The sequence below is a fragment of the Musca vetustissima genome, unplaced genomic scaffold (genome assembly GCF_032173495.1).
Source record: "Musca vetustissima isolate MV318-11 ecotype Yass unplaced genomic scaffold, APGP_CSIRO_Mvet_v1 utg4602, whole genome shotgun sequence".
Lineage (NCBI taxonomy): Eukaryota > Metazoa > Arthropoda > Insecta > Diptera > Muscidae > Musca > Musca vetustissima.
The window spans coordinates 288,210-303,257 of NW_026885412.1; the positions used below are offsets into that span (position 1 = coordinate 288,210).

Here is a 15,048-nt window from a genome sequence, read left to right on the forward strand (position 1 = left end):
CACCTTTCCATATACCGTTGGAAAGGACATTAAAAGGACTTTCCGAAAATGTATTGGGTATAGCCCTAAATATATTAGAAATATCCATATACGGTCCTTTTAGTAAAATTTATAAGAAACATATATAGAAAAAAGTCCGGGCCCACTGTGCGAAAACGGGTGAGAGTGAGTCACCTTTCCAGAAAATGTATTGGGTATAGCCCTAAATATATTAGAAATATCCATATACGGTCCTTTTAGTAAAATTTATACGGGCCCACTGTGCGAAAACGGGTGAGAGTGAGTCACCTTTCCATATACCGTTGGAAAGGACATTAAAAGGACTTTCAGAAAATGTATTGGGTATAGCCCTAAATATATTAGAAATATCCATATACGGTCCTTTTAGTAAAATTTATACGAAAAAAATGCATAGTCAAATGTTGGGGCCCACTGTGCGAAAACGGGTGAGAGTGAGTCACCTTTCCATATACCGTTGGAAAGGACATTAAAAGGACTTTCAGAAAATGTATTGGGTATAGCCCTAAATATATTAGAAATATCCATATACGGTCCTTTTAGTAAAATTTATACGAAAAAAATGCATAGTCAAATGTTGGGGCCCACTGTGCGAAAACGGGTGAGAGTGAGTCACCTTTCCATATACCGTTGGAAAGGACATTAAAAGGACTTTCAGAAAATGTATTGGGTATAGCCCTAAATATATTAGAAATATCCATATACGGTCCTTTTAGTAAAATTTATACGAAAAAAATGCATAGTCAAATGTTGGGGCCCACTGTGCGAAAACGGGTGAGAGTGAGTCACCTTTCCATATACCGTTGGAAAGGACATTAAAAGGACTTTCAGAAAATGTATTGGGTATAGCCCTAAATATATTAGAAATATCCATATACGGTCCTTTTAGTAAAATTTATACGAAAAAAATGCATAGTCAAATGTTGGGGCCCACTGTGCGAAAACGGGTGAGAGTGAGTCACCTTTCCATATACCGTTGGAAAGGACATTAAAAGGACTTTCAGAAAATGTATTGGGTATAGCCCTAAATATATTAGAAATATCCATATACGGTCCTTTTAGTAAAATTTATACGAAAAAAATGCATAGTCAAATGTTGGGGCCCACTGTGCGAAAACGGGTGAGAGTGAGTCACCTTTCCATATACCGTTGGAAAGGACATTAAAAGGACTTTCAGAAAATGTATTGGGTATAGCCCTAAATATATTAGAAATATCCATATACGGTCCTTTTAGTAAAATTTATACGAAAAAAATGCATAGTCAAATGTTGGGGCCCACTGTGCGAAAACGGGTGAGAGTAAGTCACCTTTCCATATACCGTTGGAAAGGACATTAAAAGGACTTTCAGAAAATGTATTGGGTATAGCCCTAAATATATTAGAAATATCCATATACGGTCCTTTTAGTAAAATTTATAAGAAAAAATTGCATAGTCAAATGTTGGGGCCCACTGTGCGAAAACGGGTGAGAGTGAGTCACCTTTCCATATACCGTTGGAAAGGACATTAAAAGGACTTTCAGAAAATGTATTGGGTATAGCCCTAAATATATTAGAAATATACATATGGCTTTACTCAATAATTTTCTGAAAGTCCTTTTAATGTCCTTTCCAACGGTATATGGAAAGGTGACTAACTCTCACCCGTTTTCGCACAGTGGGCCCCAACATTTGACTATGCATTTTTTTCGTATAAATTTTACTAAAAGGACCGTATATGGATATTTCTAATATATTTAGGGCTATACCCAATACATTTTCTGAAAGTCCTTTTAATGTCCTTTCCAACGGTATATAGAAAGGAAAGTGGGCCCCAACATTTGACTATGCATTTTTTTCGTATAAATTTTACTAAAAGGACCGTATATGGATATTTCTAATATATTTAGGGCTATACCCAATACATTTTCTAAAAGTCCTTTTAATGTCCTTTCCAACGGTATATGGAAAGGTGACTCACTCTCACCCGTTTTCGCACAGTGGGCCCCAACATTTGACTATGCATTTTTTTCGTATAAATTTTACTAAAAGGACCGCATATGGATATTTCTAATATATATAGGGCTATACCCAATACATTTTCGGAAAGTCCTTTTAATGTCCTTTCCAACGATATATGGAAATGTGACTCTTTCTCACCCGTTTTCGCACAGTGGACCTCGACTTTTTACTTCCAGATTCTTTATTTCTTTCCACACTTACTGCATCACCTTTACATTTTTCTGTGATTGTAGCTAGTTGAATACTCCAATTAAAATTTATAAAAATAATATTTTTTTATCATTTTTTCTTAAACATACATCAATTTATTAACATTTATGTGTTCTAAATACGAATTTAATTATGTTATACTGTGTACCAAAACTGTTATACTGGCCGCAACACCAAAGGTGGTGTGCGTCTTCGCTAAAAAAAATTCGAATTTATTTTCACACACATATTCTATGCATATTCTCAAAAGGAACCATGGGTCCATCTCGATTATTTTTGCCTGTTACAAACATATGCACAACGACATAATACCCTGTACCACAGTGTGGTGAAGGGTAAAAATACATCCATGAGCCTGACTTTTAAGCTCGTCATAAGCCAGGCTCTAAGCTCGTTTATAAGCCTGACTCTTAAGCTCGTCCATAAAGACTCCCCTCCGTTCGTCTATAAAGACTCCCCTCCGTTCGTCTATAAAGACTCCCTTCAGTTCGCCTATAAAGACTCCCTTCCGTTCGTCTATAAAGACTCATTTCAGCTCGCCTACAAAGACTGCATTCCATTCGTCTATAAAGAATATATTCAACTCATCTAGACATCGTACAACTCGTCTTTAAATTCTCCTTCAGCTGGTCTATAAATACCTTCTTTAGTTGATCTAAAAAGACTCCCTTCAGTTCCTCTATAAAGACTCCCCTCCGTTCGTTTATAAAGACTCGCTTCAGCTCGTCTACAAAAAAAAACTTCCTCACTGCAGCTCGTCTATAAATACTCCCTTCGTTGGGAATATTAAGACTATCTTCAGTTCGTCTATAGACTCCCTTCAACTAGTCAATAAAGACTTCTTTCAGTCCATCTATAATGACTCCTTCTTCTTAGCTCTCCTCCAACTCTTCTATAAAGACTTCCTTCTGCTATATCTTGACATTTCGTGAAGGCATTCAGTATTCAGTTAAAAGTAATCAAACAATACATATAAATATTTTTTTGTCTTATTTATTTCGATTATCAAATTACCTTCTAAAACTAAAAATAAAAATTATAAATGAACACCTAGAAAAATAGAAGTACGATCAAGTAAAGGGAACATAAAATACAATTATTAGTTGTTTGAAAAACCTAGTGGATAATAAAATACAATTTTTATATGAGTACTCTACAAAATATAAATGCACACAAAAAGTCTTTTTAAGAACAAAACGCTTTCAAATTCTTTGATTTCTTCCACACATCAATTACAACAGTTAGTTACTATTTTTATTCACTTTCAAAGCAGCAAATTCATTGCTTAGGATTTTCATAACATCAGCATGTTTCGTATCATCTCGTTTGTATTTCTTGTAATTGTCCTTGACAAATTTAGCAAATCCCGTTGGCTCCTTAACCGGTGTGGGGATGATATTGCCTTCTTTGTCTTTTTTATTGAGAAATATCTCAATGGCACCATGGCAATAGGAACAGCGTATATTTTCAACTTTTTTCGATTTCGAATGGGCATGTGATCTGAAAGTAACATACAGGTTTAGAAAACAAAATTATTAAAATGTATTGAATGAGATGTAATTTACACATACTTTGCTCCACACAAGGTACATTTATAGGTATATTTATATTCAATGTCATACTGATGACATACTCCAATTTTAGGAATTTCAGGAAAAGTGGCATTGGCCCGCTGAGCCCATTCCTTCCAGGTACGGCCATGACCTCCTTCACCATTAAAAATCCATGTGGCTGCGTGACACAATTCATGTATGAGGGTACAACGCAGACGATCGGCACTGGTCAGAACTTTTTCACTTAATTCTATAACACTGGATCGTACACCAAGCCTAGAAAATAATATAGATCATTTAGCCTATTCAAAAGGGACTATTAGGCTTAATTATATTGGGGTGGTACTCAATGAAATTGCGCTTTTCAATAGAAATTTCGCTGTGCATTGAAACAATATTTTTTAACAAATCTACACTACTCTGGGTCTTGAAAAAAATTCCTAATCTTGAAATCAGCTCTTATAAAGTATCTTTAGCAATCATGCTTTGCTAAGCATAATTTCTAGCTGTAAATAGCAACCTTTAGTGTAATACCACCCCATACATATTTTTTATTGCAATACCCGCTTCTTACTTTTTCTTATTCAAACATCGTCCAGCAGTGTTTGAGAGTTTCTTATTCCAGGTTAGTGGTACATCCAGTCTATTGCCAAATAATTTTTTATTATATAACTCATAAAGAATATTGGCAAGATCTTCCTTTTTGGTGCGATAGCTTTCACGATAAATGAGAGCATCAGGATGGCAAAATGCTTTGCTGACCGTGACTAGGATGGACAAAAAGTAAGATGAATTAATGAAATGTTAAACTACAAGTTCTGTTCCTCAACCTACCATCCAACGATTTCAAAAAACTATATTTATAATTTGGCGTACCACTAAGATCTTCCAATTTTTTAGGATCGCCTTTTCGTCCAACATTTGTTTTTGTCGAAGATTTAGTTTTCGAATTGGGTGTTTCATTCACCTTCTCCCTTAGGGGAGTTGTTGGCGCAGTCTTTTTCGGTGATGGTGTCAATTGGAATATTGGCTTGCCCACCTTAACCGATTCCAATTGTTTATTGTAAATATCCAATTTTTTAGGTCTACCTTGGGCATCAAATGGACAGGTGGCATTGTCCAATATTATACTTTCCGATTCATTGACCAAAATCCGTTTATTTTCCTTTTCGACAATCTCCGGCAAGGCAATATCATCACCCTCCAAATCATGACCAAACATGGGTGTAAATAGTTTACGTTTAGTTTTAGTCGATTGGGCGGATGAGGGTAATTTTGGTTTATCTTCGTGACGACAAGTTTTAAGAATATCGTTCAGACGGGAAGCAAAAGTGGCATCGTGATTTGCCGGTGGACTCTGGGGCACATCTTCCAAGATGGAAACTTCTTCTTTAGATAAGTCTAGATAAACTAAATCATCCTTCTGGCCCTTGGCTGTGTTTTTCTTCGTTTTAAGAACTTTGCTTTTATTATTTTTATTTCGTTGGTTTTTGGAATCAAAGTCACTATCCGAATTTGAAACGTCATCGGCATCATCGCTGCCATCAGATACAATTTCATATTTTTTTGCAGTGTTCTTATTTGCTGTAGTGGATTTTTTATTATTACCACCGACTGCATTTCTTGTCCTTGTGTCCTTCCGTTTAGGAACTTCAAAATCACTGTCATCATCCACAAAACTGTTTTGGGATTTCTCACCACCATCGTCACTTCTTTCATCCTTTGAAGAATTGTGTGGTTTACGTGAATTTTTCTTTGTTGTTGTCATCGTCGTCGTCTTCTTATTGTCCCTTTTATTAGTTGTAGTACATTTTGATTTATTTTTAGGTTTAACCGGCGATGGTTCAAAATCACTATCATCTTCTGACTCGGTAGCTTTCCACGACTCATCATCTGATTTGTCGGCATCATCATCATCAGATGCATTATTGCCTTCCGATTCCGAATCTGTATCATCGATAAGCTGCCGCCATCTTTCATTTTGTGATCGTATTTGATTTGCTGTTAATTTAGCCATTGCTGGCGTTCGTGGTGGCGGCTTTTTCATTTCGGTTTGTGGAGCTTTGAAAATCTGTTCCGGACGAGATTTCATTGTAGATTTGGTGCGATTTGTATTCCTTGGTTCGGTGTGACAATTGTTGTTGGATATTTTGGTTGCTTTCGTTTTTGGTGTGACCAATCGGGTTGAATCCAAATTTGTTTTGACAATATCTTTACGAACTACAACAAGGAAAAAATAATTGGAGTATTTAAAAAAATGACGTCTACAAATAAGGGGTTTACTTTACAAATAATAAATTTTAAAGGATCATAGTAGAAATCTCAGAGATCTTCTTTCATAGAAGACTTCTTAGAGGGTTTCTACATAGGAAACCTCTCCCGAACCTTCTATACATAGAATACCTCTCAGGGTATTTTGTATTTAGAAGACCTCTCAGATGCCTTCTATACACTAAAGACCTCTCAGAGGTCTTCTGTAAATAGAAGTTTTCTTGGGAATCTTCTATACATAGGAGACCGCTTGGGAATCTTTTATACATAGATCTCTTGGGGATCTTCTATACAAAGAAGACCTCTTGGGGGTTTTCTATACATAAAAGACCTTTTGAGGGTCTTCTATACCTCTTGGTGGTCTTCTAAACATAGAATTCCTCTTAGGGGTCTTCTATACATAGAAGACCTCTTGGGAGTCTTCTATATATAGAAGATCTCAAAGGGGTCTTCTATAAATAGAATACCTCTTGGGGTTCTTCTATACATAAAAGACGTTTTGGAGAATCTAAATAAAAAATCTCAAAAAAATATTAACTTACACATGCTAAAATCACACAGAGAACTGACATCCGTCACCTTCAAACTACTCATATCCTTGTCGATGTTACCATTCTGTAGCTTCTCCTTAGGTTTCCGTGGCGATGGAGATTTCTTGTTAATACTTGATTTTTTAAGGGTGTTATCAGGACTGCCCGATGTACGCTTTAGAGTTCGAATAACATCTGGCGTCTGCCATGAGTTACCATACAGTTGATTCAATAGCTTTTGGGCAGCATCAACAAATTGTTCATCTTCTTCGACCACCATGCAGGAGTCATCCAAATCGTTGGAACTAGAATCTTGGTGTAAAGACTTATTGGGAGAGTTCTGGTCCCAAGATTTGCCATTTTCGGCGGGTGTTTTTTTAGATTGCCGTACAATGGTATTATTTTTTGATTGCTCTGTCCGTTTTGATTGCGTCCGTTCATTTTGTGGACTATGGTCATCACTATCTGCAATCTCATTACTTTGTTGCTGTTCGGGTAAAGAATCTATAGTGCTACGACGATTATCAGAATAATCACCATCTTCACTGGGTTCCGTGGAATCGGTGACTTGGATTTTAATATTTATTTTGGCCGATATATTTATATTCGCCATGGACATTTGTATTTGAGACATTTGGCCATCATGACTGCTGTCATCGTCATCGCTCTCCCCATAGATTTCACTGTGTTCAGTATTACGCAAACTTGTTGAAAGTTTATTGTTGTCATTTGATTGAGGACTTGTCGAGCTTGTACGACTATTTTCAATTTCTTCTTCATCAGTTTCTAAAATAGTAATTGAATGATCAGGAGCACTTTTATCCGCTGCAGGAGATTCACTAATACAAGAATTGATGGAATTATCGCAGGACTTTTGTGGTGTTTTCATTTCGGGACTAGAAGCTATATAAATAGAATCATTCACTTCCTCGGTGTCTGCTTGAGCTATATTTTTATGTGTAATCTTATTTCTAGGTGTTGAGTTTGCATCGGAATGTGAGGTATTTGCCTGGGTTTCGTCTTCAGCCATATTTCTATAGTCTGGTGTTGGACTCGATTGAGTTGAAATTTCAGTATTAACCTCAGTTTCATTGTGAGCTAAACGCAAAGCCGCTTTATCTTTGTCACATGAAGTATCCGAACAATTCAATTGCGTATTACTTTCGGTTTCGTCTAAGGCATAATTTCTTTGTATGGTGGACTTTATGGGTGTCTTATAAATTGGTTCTGCGATTTCCTCTGTCATGATGGTATTTTCTTCAGTCTCAGCGGAGACTAATCTTCTAGCTTGTCTACTAGATTTGTCATTGTGATGAGGTGGTTTGGGAGTGTTACAGTCATTATCGTTATCTGATGTATTTTCATCAGGTGAGGAGTAGATATGGCTTGTGTTTTCTTGTGTTTCAGCATTTGCTATTATCTTGGCCTTATTTTGTGGTGTCTTATCCTCATATTTATACTGCTGTGAAGGACTAACTTGTAAATCGGTCATAATGGAATTATCTTGGGTTTCGTCATATGCCAATCTGTGAATATCCCTTTCATTCTCCTCATTTTGCAAAGAGTTGTTGTTGTTTTCTTCAGAACTATCCCCCGCAAAGGTTTTTATTCTTTCTTGCCTTTCTTTAAGGGACTTGGTTTGAATATCTTCTTCATATTCATCATCATATGGTGTCACTGACTCTGTATCTGCAGTAGCAATTCTTCGGGCCTTCACTTCCTTTTCCGATTCCCCAGAACTTGAACTTGTTTCTCTATAATCCAAATTATCTAGGGTAATATTACCACCATTCTCTTGTAGATTTCTTTGTTCAATGGAAACATCTTTTAAAAATGCCGCCATACGCTCCATTTTATCGGGACTTAAACCAGCTAAATTCCCTTTAATGGTATTTATGGTGGTCATGGCCATATTGCTGGGCTCTTCGGCCTTTGTTTCTCCACTAACTGAGCTATCGGATATGGTTATGACATCATCTTCTGTATCTTCTTCGTCCTCATCTTCCGTCATTTCATATTGTTTACTTGTCTCCCGGTGTTCGATAGTGGTTGTGGGTACCACACCAATCACTTCCTTTTTAAATACCTTTGTTATGGGCAATTCAATTATGTTGAGTCGAGGTTCAATTCCCATGCTAGATCTTTGACTTTCCGTGGAAACCAATTGTGTGACATCATCGGGAGTTTCTACAACACCTGAAGAACTGCAGCTGGATGATATCGATATGGGTCGAGAGAGTAAATCAATGGTTGATATTTTGTGAGACAACTCATCAACGGCCACATCCAAATGGGCTGGCAATTCAATGGATTCGGCATTGGAGTGCAAATCTTCTCCTTCCTCTTTGTCATCTTCTTCTTGATCTTCCGTAACATTTAATGGATCCATTGTTTCATATTGTTCCCTTAAATGGGTCATGTTATTCCTTTCATCACTTTGATCTTTGGAAGAATCAGTGAGCAGTAATGGATTTCGGCATTCCATTTCGGAGTCTTGACTTTGTTGTTGTTGGGATAATTGTTGTAATAAATTGCGGCTAGCACTGCGACGTTTATCATTTAATTTTTCACTTGGAACAGCAGCAGCTTCGTCGCAATTTGCATTATTATACTCCTCCTCCTCCAAATCTCGATTTTGTTTCTTTTTATTTGAGGATAATGTTAATTTTGAAAAACCTACAGAAAGCAGGAGCAAACAGGTTATTTTTTGTATTTGTTGGTGTAGAAAATCATACTTACGTTCATTGATGGGCACTTTAATCTTGGTGGGATCTATAGCTTGCAATAAACTATAAACCGGCTCTTCTTCCATGGTACTTTTTTACATATAATTTTCTATTTATTTTCTTGTGCTTTTTATTATATTTTCTTTTTATTTTATTAAGAACAACAAACACAAAACAAGGATACAAAAAGAAAATTCAAAATTCACAAAATCCATTTGGCGTCCATTTTAGGGATAAGAAAATCGATTAAATATCGATATATATTTAAAATCGATTAAAAGTCGATTATATATTTATGTTTAAAATCGATTAAATATCGATTTATATTTATATTTAAAAAATTTTAAATTTTATTAAACTTAATTCAATCAAAAATTAAAATTAATTTTAATTTTGCGAACGAAGATGTCGCCAAGAGAATGTTTTAATCACGCGCCTTTTTCACCGACCGAAGGAAAATTGAAAAACGTTCCAACTGCTAACGAATGGGGGGAGAAGATAAAATAGCCGATAAAGATGAACTCAAAGTGGTTAAACGAAAGTTTACGAGCGAGGTGGGATGGAGACTAAAAGGGAGCCTTGTTTACAACACATACACTCACAACAGCTGCAGTTAGAGAACCGAGCCATACTGAAATGTTTATGTGTGACGGCGTTGCTGACACAAAACGATCAACTTTTTCCCCCAATTTAAAAATTTGGGTTTGTAACGCATTTCAAATGACTAATTCGACGTCAAATTCAATTCAAAATGAATTACAAAGTAAGTATAGAGGAATGAATAGTGACGCCGTTAAAAATGGCAATTGGCGTCGATACGTACATGTTTAGCTGTGCTAAGGCAACACAGCCACTCTTTATCAAATGTGCTCAATGAACACAGCCCAGTTAATGGTTAATTACGAAAATTGCGAGGTGAACAATAAGTCGTTATTATTGATAAAAATGTTTAAAGTATTTGGTTTTTATAAAAATATTAGTAGAAATTAATAAATATGAATGATAACATTATATAAAAAACCTAGAGCTGTACTCAATGTGTACAAAATAAGAACGATGAAGAACAGTAGACTCGGACAAACTGTGGAACTTGAGAACTACCGCTTTGAGGTAGTCAACGATTTAGAACTCCAAAATAGAGTAATTGAAGGTATTGAACGATTTTATATACCTTGCTATTGCCATAAATAAAACTAATGACATCAGTTTTGAAATTCGGAGGAGAATAGTGTTGACCAACAGATGCTACCATGGTCAGAGTAAGCAACTCAAAAGCGAGGCCATCTTTATTCTCGGACATCGGTAGGTATCTCACATTTAAGGTGTCTCTATTCAACACATTCCATAGTCCCAATATTGCTCTCAGACAACAACACGATTTTAAGGTTTTTTTAATATTTTGTGTCCAATGAGAATTAAAAACTTAAATTATAGCTATATTAGTCAAAAAACGAGCCCAAACTCCCACAAGTACTGATAATTAAGTGGTACAAAAGTTAAAAGGGGACTCATATTGACCTTTTTGGGAGGAAGATTTGCTACCCAATGAGAAGCCAAAATGAAAAATTACTGTATTTTCGTTTTAAAAATGCTATTAAATACTTCAATATTTCAAAAATGGTATGGTATGTGAGCTATACCAAAATGTGGCCCATTAAAATTCCATTGGCAATGCCACTACTCCTAGAAGTAGTAGCAAAATTGTATAATATCTATTTTTAATATTTCAATCTCTATCGTGCTTTCAAGGCATTGAATTTTATTTGAATATTCACCGGTGTTGCAAACGGAAAGAAAAATTAAATATATTCTTCGTTGCTATAGTGTATGGTGCTCTATTCCAAATTTTTTGAAATATAAACGAGTTGTCAAAGATATAAATAAAAAAAATAACAATTTAATTTATTTTCTATACATATTTGTTTCAAATATATTTTTCTCTATAATGCCAGAATATAGCGAAGGACTAAACGCAATATCACTGTTATGTGATGTGCCAACACCAGCAACCCTAAACTCAAGTCGTTCTCGAATCAGTCTAAACAATAAAAGGTAAAACAAATATTGTGTACATAATTTTGAATCCCAAAACAAATGCTTACTTTTCTCTCCAAAAAAAAAAAAAAAAAAAATAGATCTCAAAATTCACTAAGGAGTTATAATGGCAATTATGAGGGCGATTGTAATATGTTCAATCCAGAAATCAAACAGCAACAACAACATAATAATACATTTCAAATTCAAAATCTAAATTTAATGAATGAAGAAAGTGAGAGTAGCGGAGACGAAACATTACTACAAGAACACCACTCCAAATATGGAGAATCTAAAAATCGCAAGAAATCCGCAACCAAATCAACTCTGAGTATTTTAAATGAAAACCAGCTATGGTATCTGCTGCGATGTTATATGTTAAGATATTTGCCACCGGAATTTGTAGAACATATAACAAAGTTTTGGATATCTGCTATAGAAAGTTGGCGATGTGGCTATTTAAGAAAAGTTATTTTATATATAGAAATACTTTTAAATTGCTGTTGGAAATTATCGCAATTAGTCTTTGCAAAAATTGGTTGTATTGCTGTATGGAATGTACGTTTTCGTAATGCAATACGACGAATTATGTGGTGGCTAATATTGGAGAAATCTCAAGGTCCTCTATTTATTGTAATGGTTTTAATTGCTTCACCAATAGTATTTCTTTTGGCCGGTATTGGTTTTATTTTGACTTTGATTACGACATTTAAGGATGCTATAGATAAATCAATATATTTTATACGTATCCATGTATTTTGAAATGCGAAACAAATTTATTTTACAGACAAATTAACTCTTATCCTTATTTTCAGAAAATATTTTCGAAATTTATTTATTTTTCGCAAATCAAATCGTTTATTTTTTATGGTATTTCCGTTTCTTCTGAAGCTCTCAAGTAAATTATAACAATGTGCATTTTTTTGTAGAAAAGAAAATAAATAGACTGCTTCATAAAAGCTTACAACTGTTGTAGTTGTTGTTCTTGTTTTGATTGGCCACTCAGCGCAGCCTGGAAATTGACCGGCCAGCCACAGTGTGTACACGCTGTACCAGCCAGCCAGCCAGTCATTCAGTCAGTCATACAATAAATTAATGTTTTCCATTATGAACTCAAGTACATATTCAGATTGTTGATTCTTCAATGGTGGCATACAGGAGGCAGTGGAATACCACCCGACAAATTGCCGCACAAATGCCAACTCACAGTTTTGATACAGCATCCGTAATAGGCTATTGGGAACAAACCTAAAAAATCAACGTTTTCGTTGGTACCTGAAAAAAAACATTTATAAACCAGTAAGGAAAGTAGTAAAGTCGGACTGGGCCGACTATATGATACCCTTCACCACTTCGGTATATTGTACATATGTATACCTATGTCAATGTTCCTTCTATAGAACATACTGATGTCTTCCTGCAACCTATGATAAATTTAATTTCATTCGGGAAGATTTAAAGTCGTCTGTGAAAAATATATTCGGACTTTGGTGAACCATTTACATTAAATCGGACGAAAATATATATGGGAGCTATATTTAAACCTGAACCGATTCTCACGAAACTTTGCACACATCATTTTAGACGTAATTCAGTACGCTGTGCCAAATTTCGTGCAAATCGAAAGATATTTAGGGACTTTGGGGGCACCATTTACCTAAAATCTGACGAAAATATACATGGGAGCTATATCTAAATCTGAATTCAGTACGCTGTGCCAAATTTCGTGCAAATCGAAACTTAGCACACATCATTCTTGACTTAATTAAGTGCGCTGCGCCAAATTTCGCGCATATAAAAATATATATAAGGACTTTGGTGCACCATTTACAAAAAATCGGACGACAATATATATGTGAGCTATATCTAAATCTGAACCGATTTTCACGAAACGTAACACACATCATTCGAGACTCAATTCAGTACGCTGTGCCAAAGTTCGTGCAAATCGAAAGATATTTAGGGACTTTGGGACACCATTTACCTTAAATCGGACGAAAATATATATGGGAGCTGTATCTACTTTTGAACCCATTTTCACGAAACTTAGCACACATCATTCTAGACTCAATTCAGTATGCTGTGCCAAATTTCGTGGAACATGAAATATATATAGGGACTTTGGTACACCATTTACCATATATCGGTCTAAAATATATATATGGGAGCTATATCTAAACCAGAACCGATTTTCACAAAACTTAGCACACACCATTCTAGAAGTAATTCAGTAAACTGTGCTAAATTTCGTGCAAATCGGAAAATATATAGGGACGTTTGTGCACCATTAAACTTAAAACGGACGAAAATATATATGGGAGCTATATCTAAATCTGAACCGATTTTCACAAAACTTGGCAGACATCACTCTAGGCTCAATTTAGTACGATATGCCAAATTTCATGGAAATCGAATGATATATAGGGACTTTGGTGCACCATTTACATAAAATCGGACGAAACTGTGTATGGGAGTTATATCTAAATCTGAACCAATTATTCATAACTTCAATAGGGTTCGTCCTTGGGCCAAATGAATGAGCTGTGCCAAATTTCATCCAATTTTAATAATAAATGCGACCTGTACTTTGTTCACAAAAATACATGGACGGACGGTCGGACAGACGGACATGCGAAAATCGAGTCAGAAAGTGATTCTATGCATATTCTCAAAAGGAACCACGGGTCTATCTCGATTCCTTTTGCTGTTACAAACATATGCACAAAGACATAATACCCTGTACCACAGTGTGGTGAAGGCTATACAAAATTGAAAAAAAAAAAATATTTTAAAAAATCCACGCTTATTTCGTTACTGTGCAAAATTTTTCTAAAAAATCCAAATTTGGATTGGTATTGCAAATTTTTTCAAAAAATCCACTCTTTATGAAAAAAATTAAGTAACCCATTTTTTTGTCCATAAAAAAATATTTATAAAAAAAAATAAAAATCATCCGAATCAATTCAACGACATGTGATCGTATATACCCGTCCGTCTATCTGCCTACGTTCTATGGACAACATAACTGAATATTTTACAGACGATGAGTGAGTACATTTGCTTTCCCAAATATATTCCGTTTTTTTTCATAAGCGGATTTTATTAATCAATTAATACATTTCAATTTTATATTTTAAAATTAAAATTTTTTATTATTTTTTTATGTATGCAAATCTGAAAATTTATCTAGAGCTACTCTCCAAATAATATTTAATTAATAAGGTAGAAAGGCATGGGTCGAGCCCGTCAAACACATAATCACTGCGCCATGGCATGTCTGTCTACGAACTAAAGTAAACAGCATTCCGTTGGATATGAATGGCACTCCATTTATTGTCCCAATAGCCCCCATAATAGCGGGGGGCTTTGGTGGTTGGTTGGTGGTCAACAAACTATGATTAAATATTCTTTTTATTGTCATTGTTTTTGTTTTTTTTTCACATTTTTGCAACTCTTCCGTTCTTGTGCTCCCCTTGCTCTTTGCCATTTCGCATGTTATATTTACGCTGAATTGCTGATTGGGCAGCATTTATTTGTGTTGTTGTTGTTGTTGTTTTTGTCGTCTGATTTCAATTTTGTTTTCCAAGCGAAATTATATCGCTTCATATACAATTAAATTAAACAATTTTTTTATAAATTTAATATTGTATGAATATTACAAAAGTTCCCAGAAAAAACAAAAACAAATAATAATAATTCCAAACA

General features: G+C 35.1%; 2 protein-coding genes across 2 annotated transcripts; both read right to left on the reverse strand.

Moving 5' to 3' along the window:
• Positions 1-3,470: 3,470 nt before the first annotated feature.
• LOC133332684 (germ cell nuclear acidic protein) lies at positions 3,471-6,874 on the reverse strand. Its single transcript, XM_061541062.1, has 5 exons — positions 6,596-6,874; positions 4,617-6,002; positions 4,357-4,549; positions 3,801-4,058; positions 3,471-3,729 (listed from the first exon to the last, which is right to left on the reverse strand). The coding sequence occupies exons 1-5, from the start codon at positions 6,861-6,863 to the stop codon at positions 3,471-3,473; spliced, it is 2,364 nt and encodes a 787-aa protein (XP_061397046.1). The 5' UTR covers positions 6,864-6,874.
• Positions 6,875-6,909: 35 nt separating this feature from the next.
• LOC133332685 (uncharacterized) lies at positions 6,910-9,395 on the reverse strand. Its single transcript, XM_061541063.1, has 3 exons — positions 9,323-9,395; positions 7,064-9,259; positions 6,910-6,923 (listed from the first exon to the last, which is right to left on the reverse strand). Exons 1-3 carry the CDS (start codon positions 9,393-9,395, stop codon positions 6,910-6,912), a joined length of 2,283 nt encoding a protein of 760 aa, XP_061397047.1.
• Between the last annotated feature and the right edge of the window lie 5,653 nt (positions 9,396-15,048).

What these genes read in the sequence shown, in the direction of transcription:
- LOC133332684 (XM_061541062.1), bottom strand. Translation starts at nt 6,863, where the DNA reads ATGGTGGTCGAAGAAGATGAACAATTTGTTGATGCTGCCCAAAAGCTA. An exon ending in TCTGTGTGATTTTAGCATGT is followed by an intron (nt 6,003 to 6,595) that starts GTAAGTTAATAT and finishes TCCTTGTTGTAG; the next exon opens with TTCGTAAAGATATTGTCAAA. An exon ending in CGATGTTTGAATAAGAAAAA is followed by an intron (nt 4,059 to 4,356) that starts GTAAGAAGCGGG and finishes ATTATTTTCTAG; the next exon opens with GCTTGGTGTACGATCCAGTG.
- LOC133332685 (XM_061541063.1), bottom strand. Translation starts at nt 9,395, where the DNA reads ATGGAAGAAGAGCCGGTTTATAGTTTATTGCAAGCTATAGATCCCACC. An exon ending in TAAAGTGCCCATCAATGAAC is followed by an intron (nt 9,260 to 9,322) that starts GTAAGTATGATT and finishes TGCTTTCTGTAG; the next exon opens with GTTTTTCAAAATTAACATTA.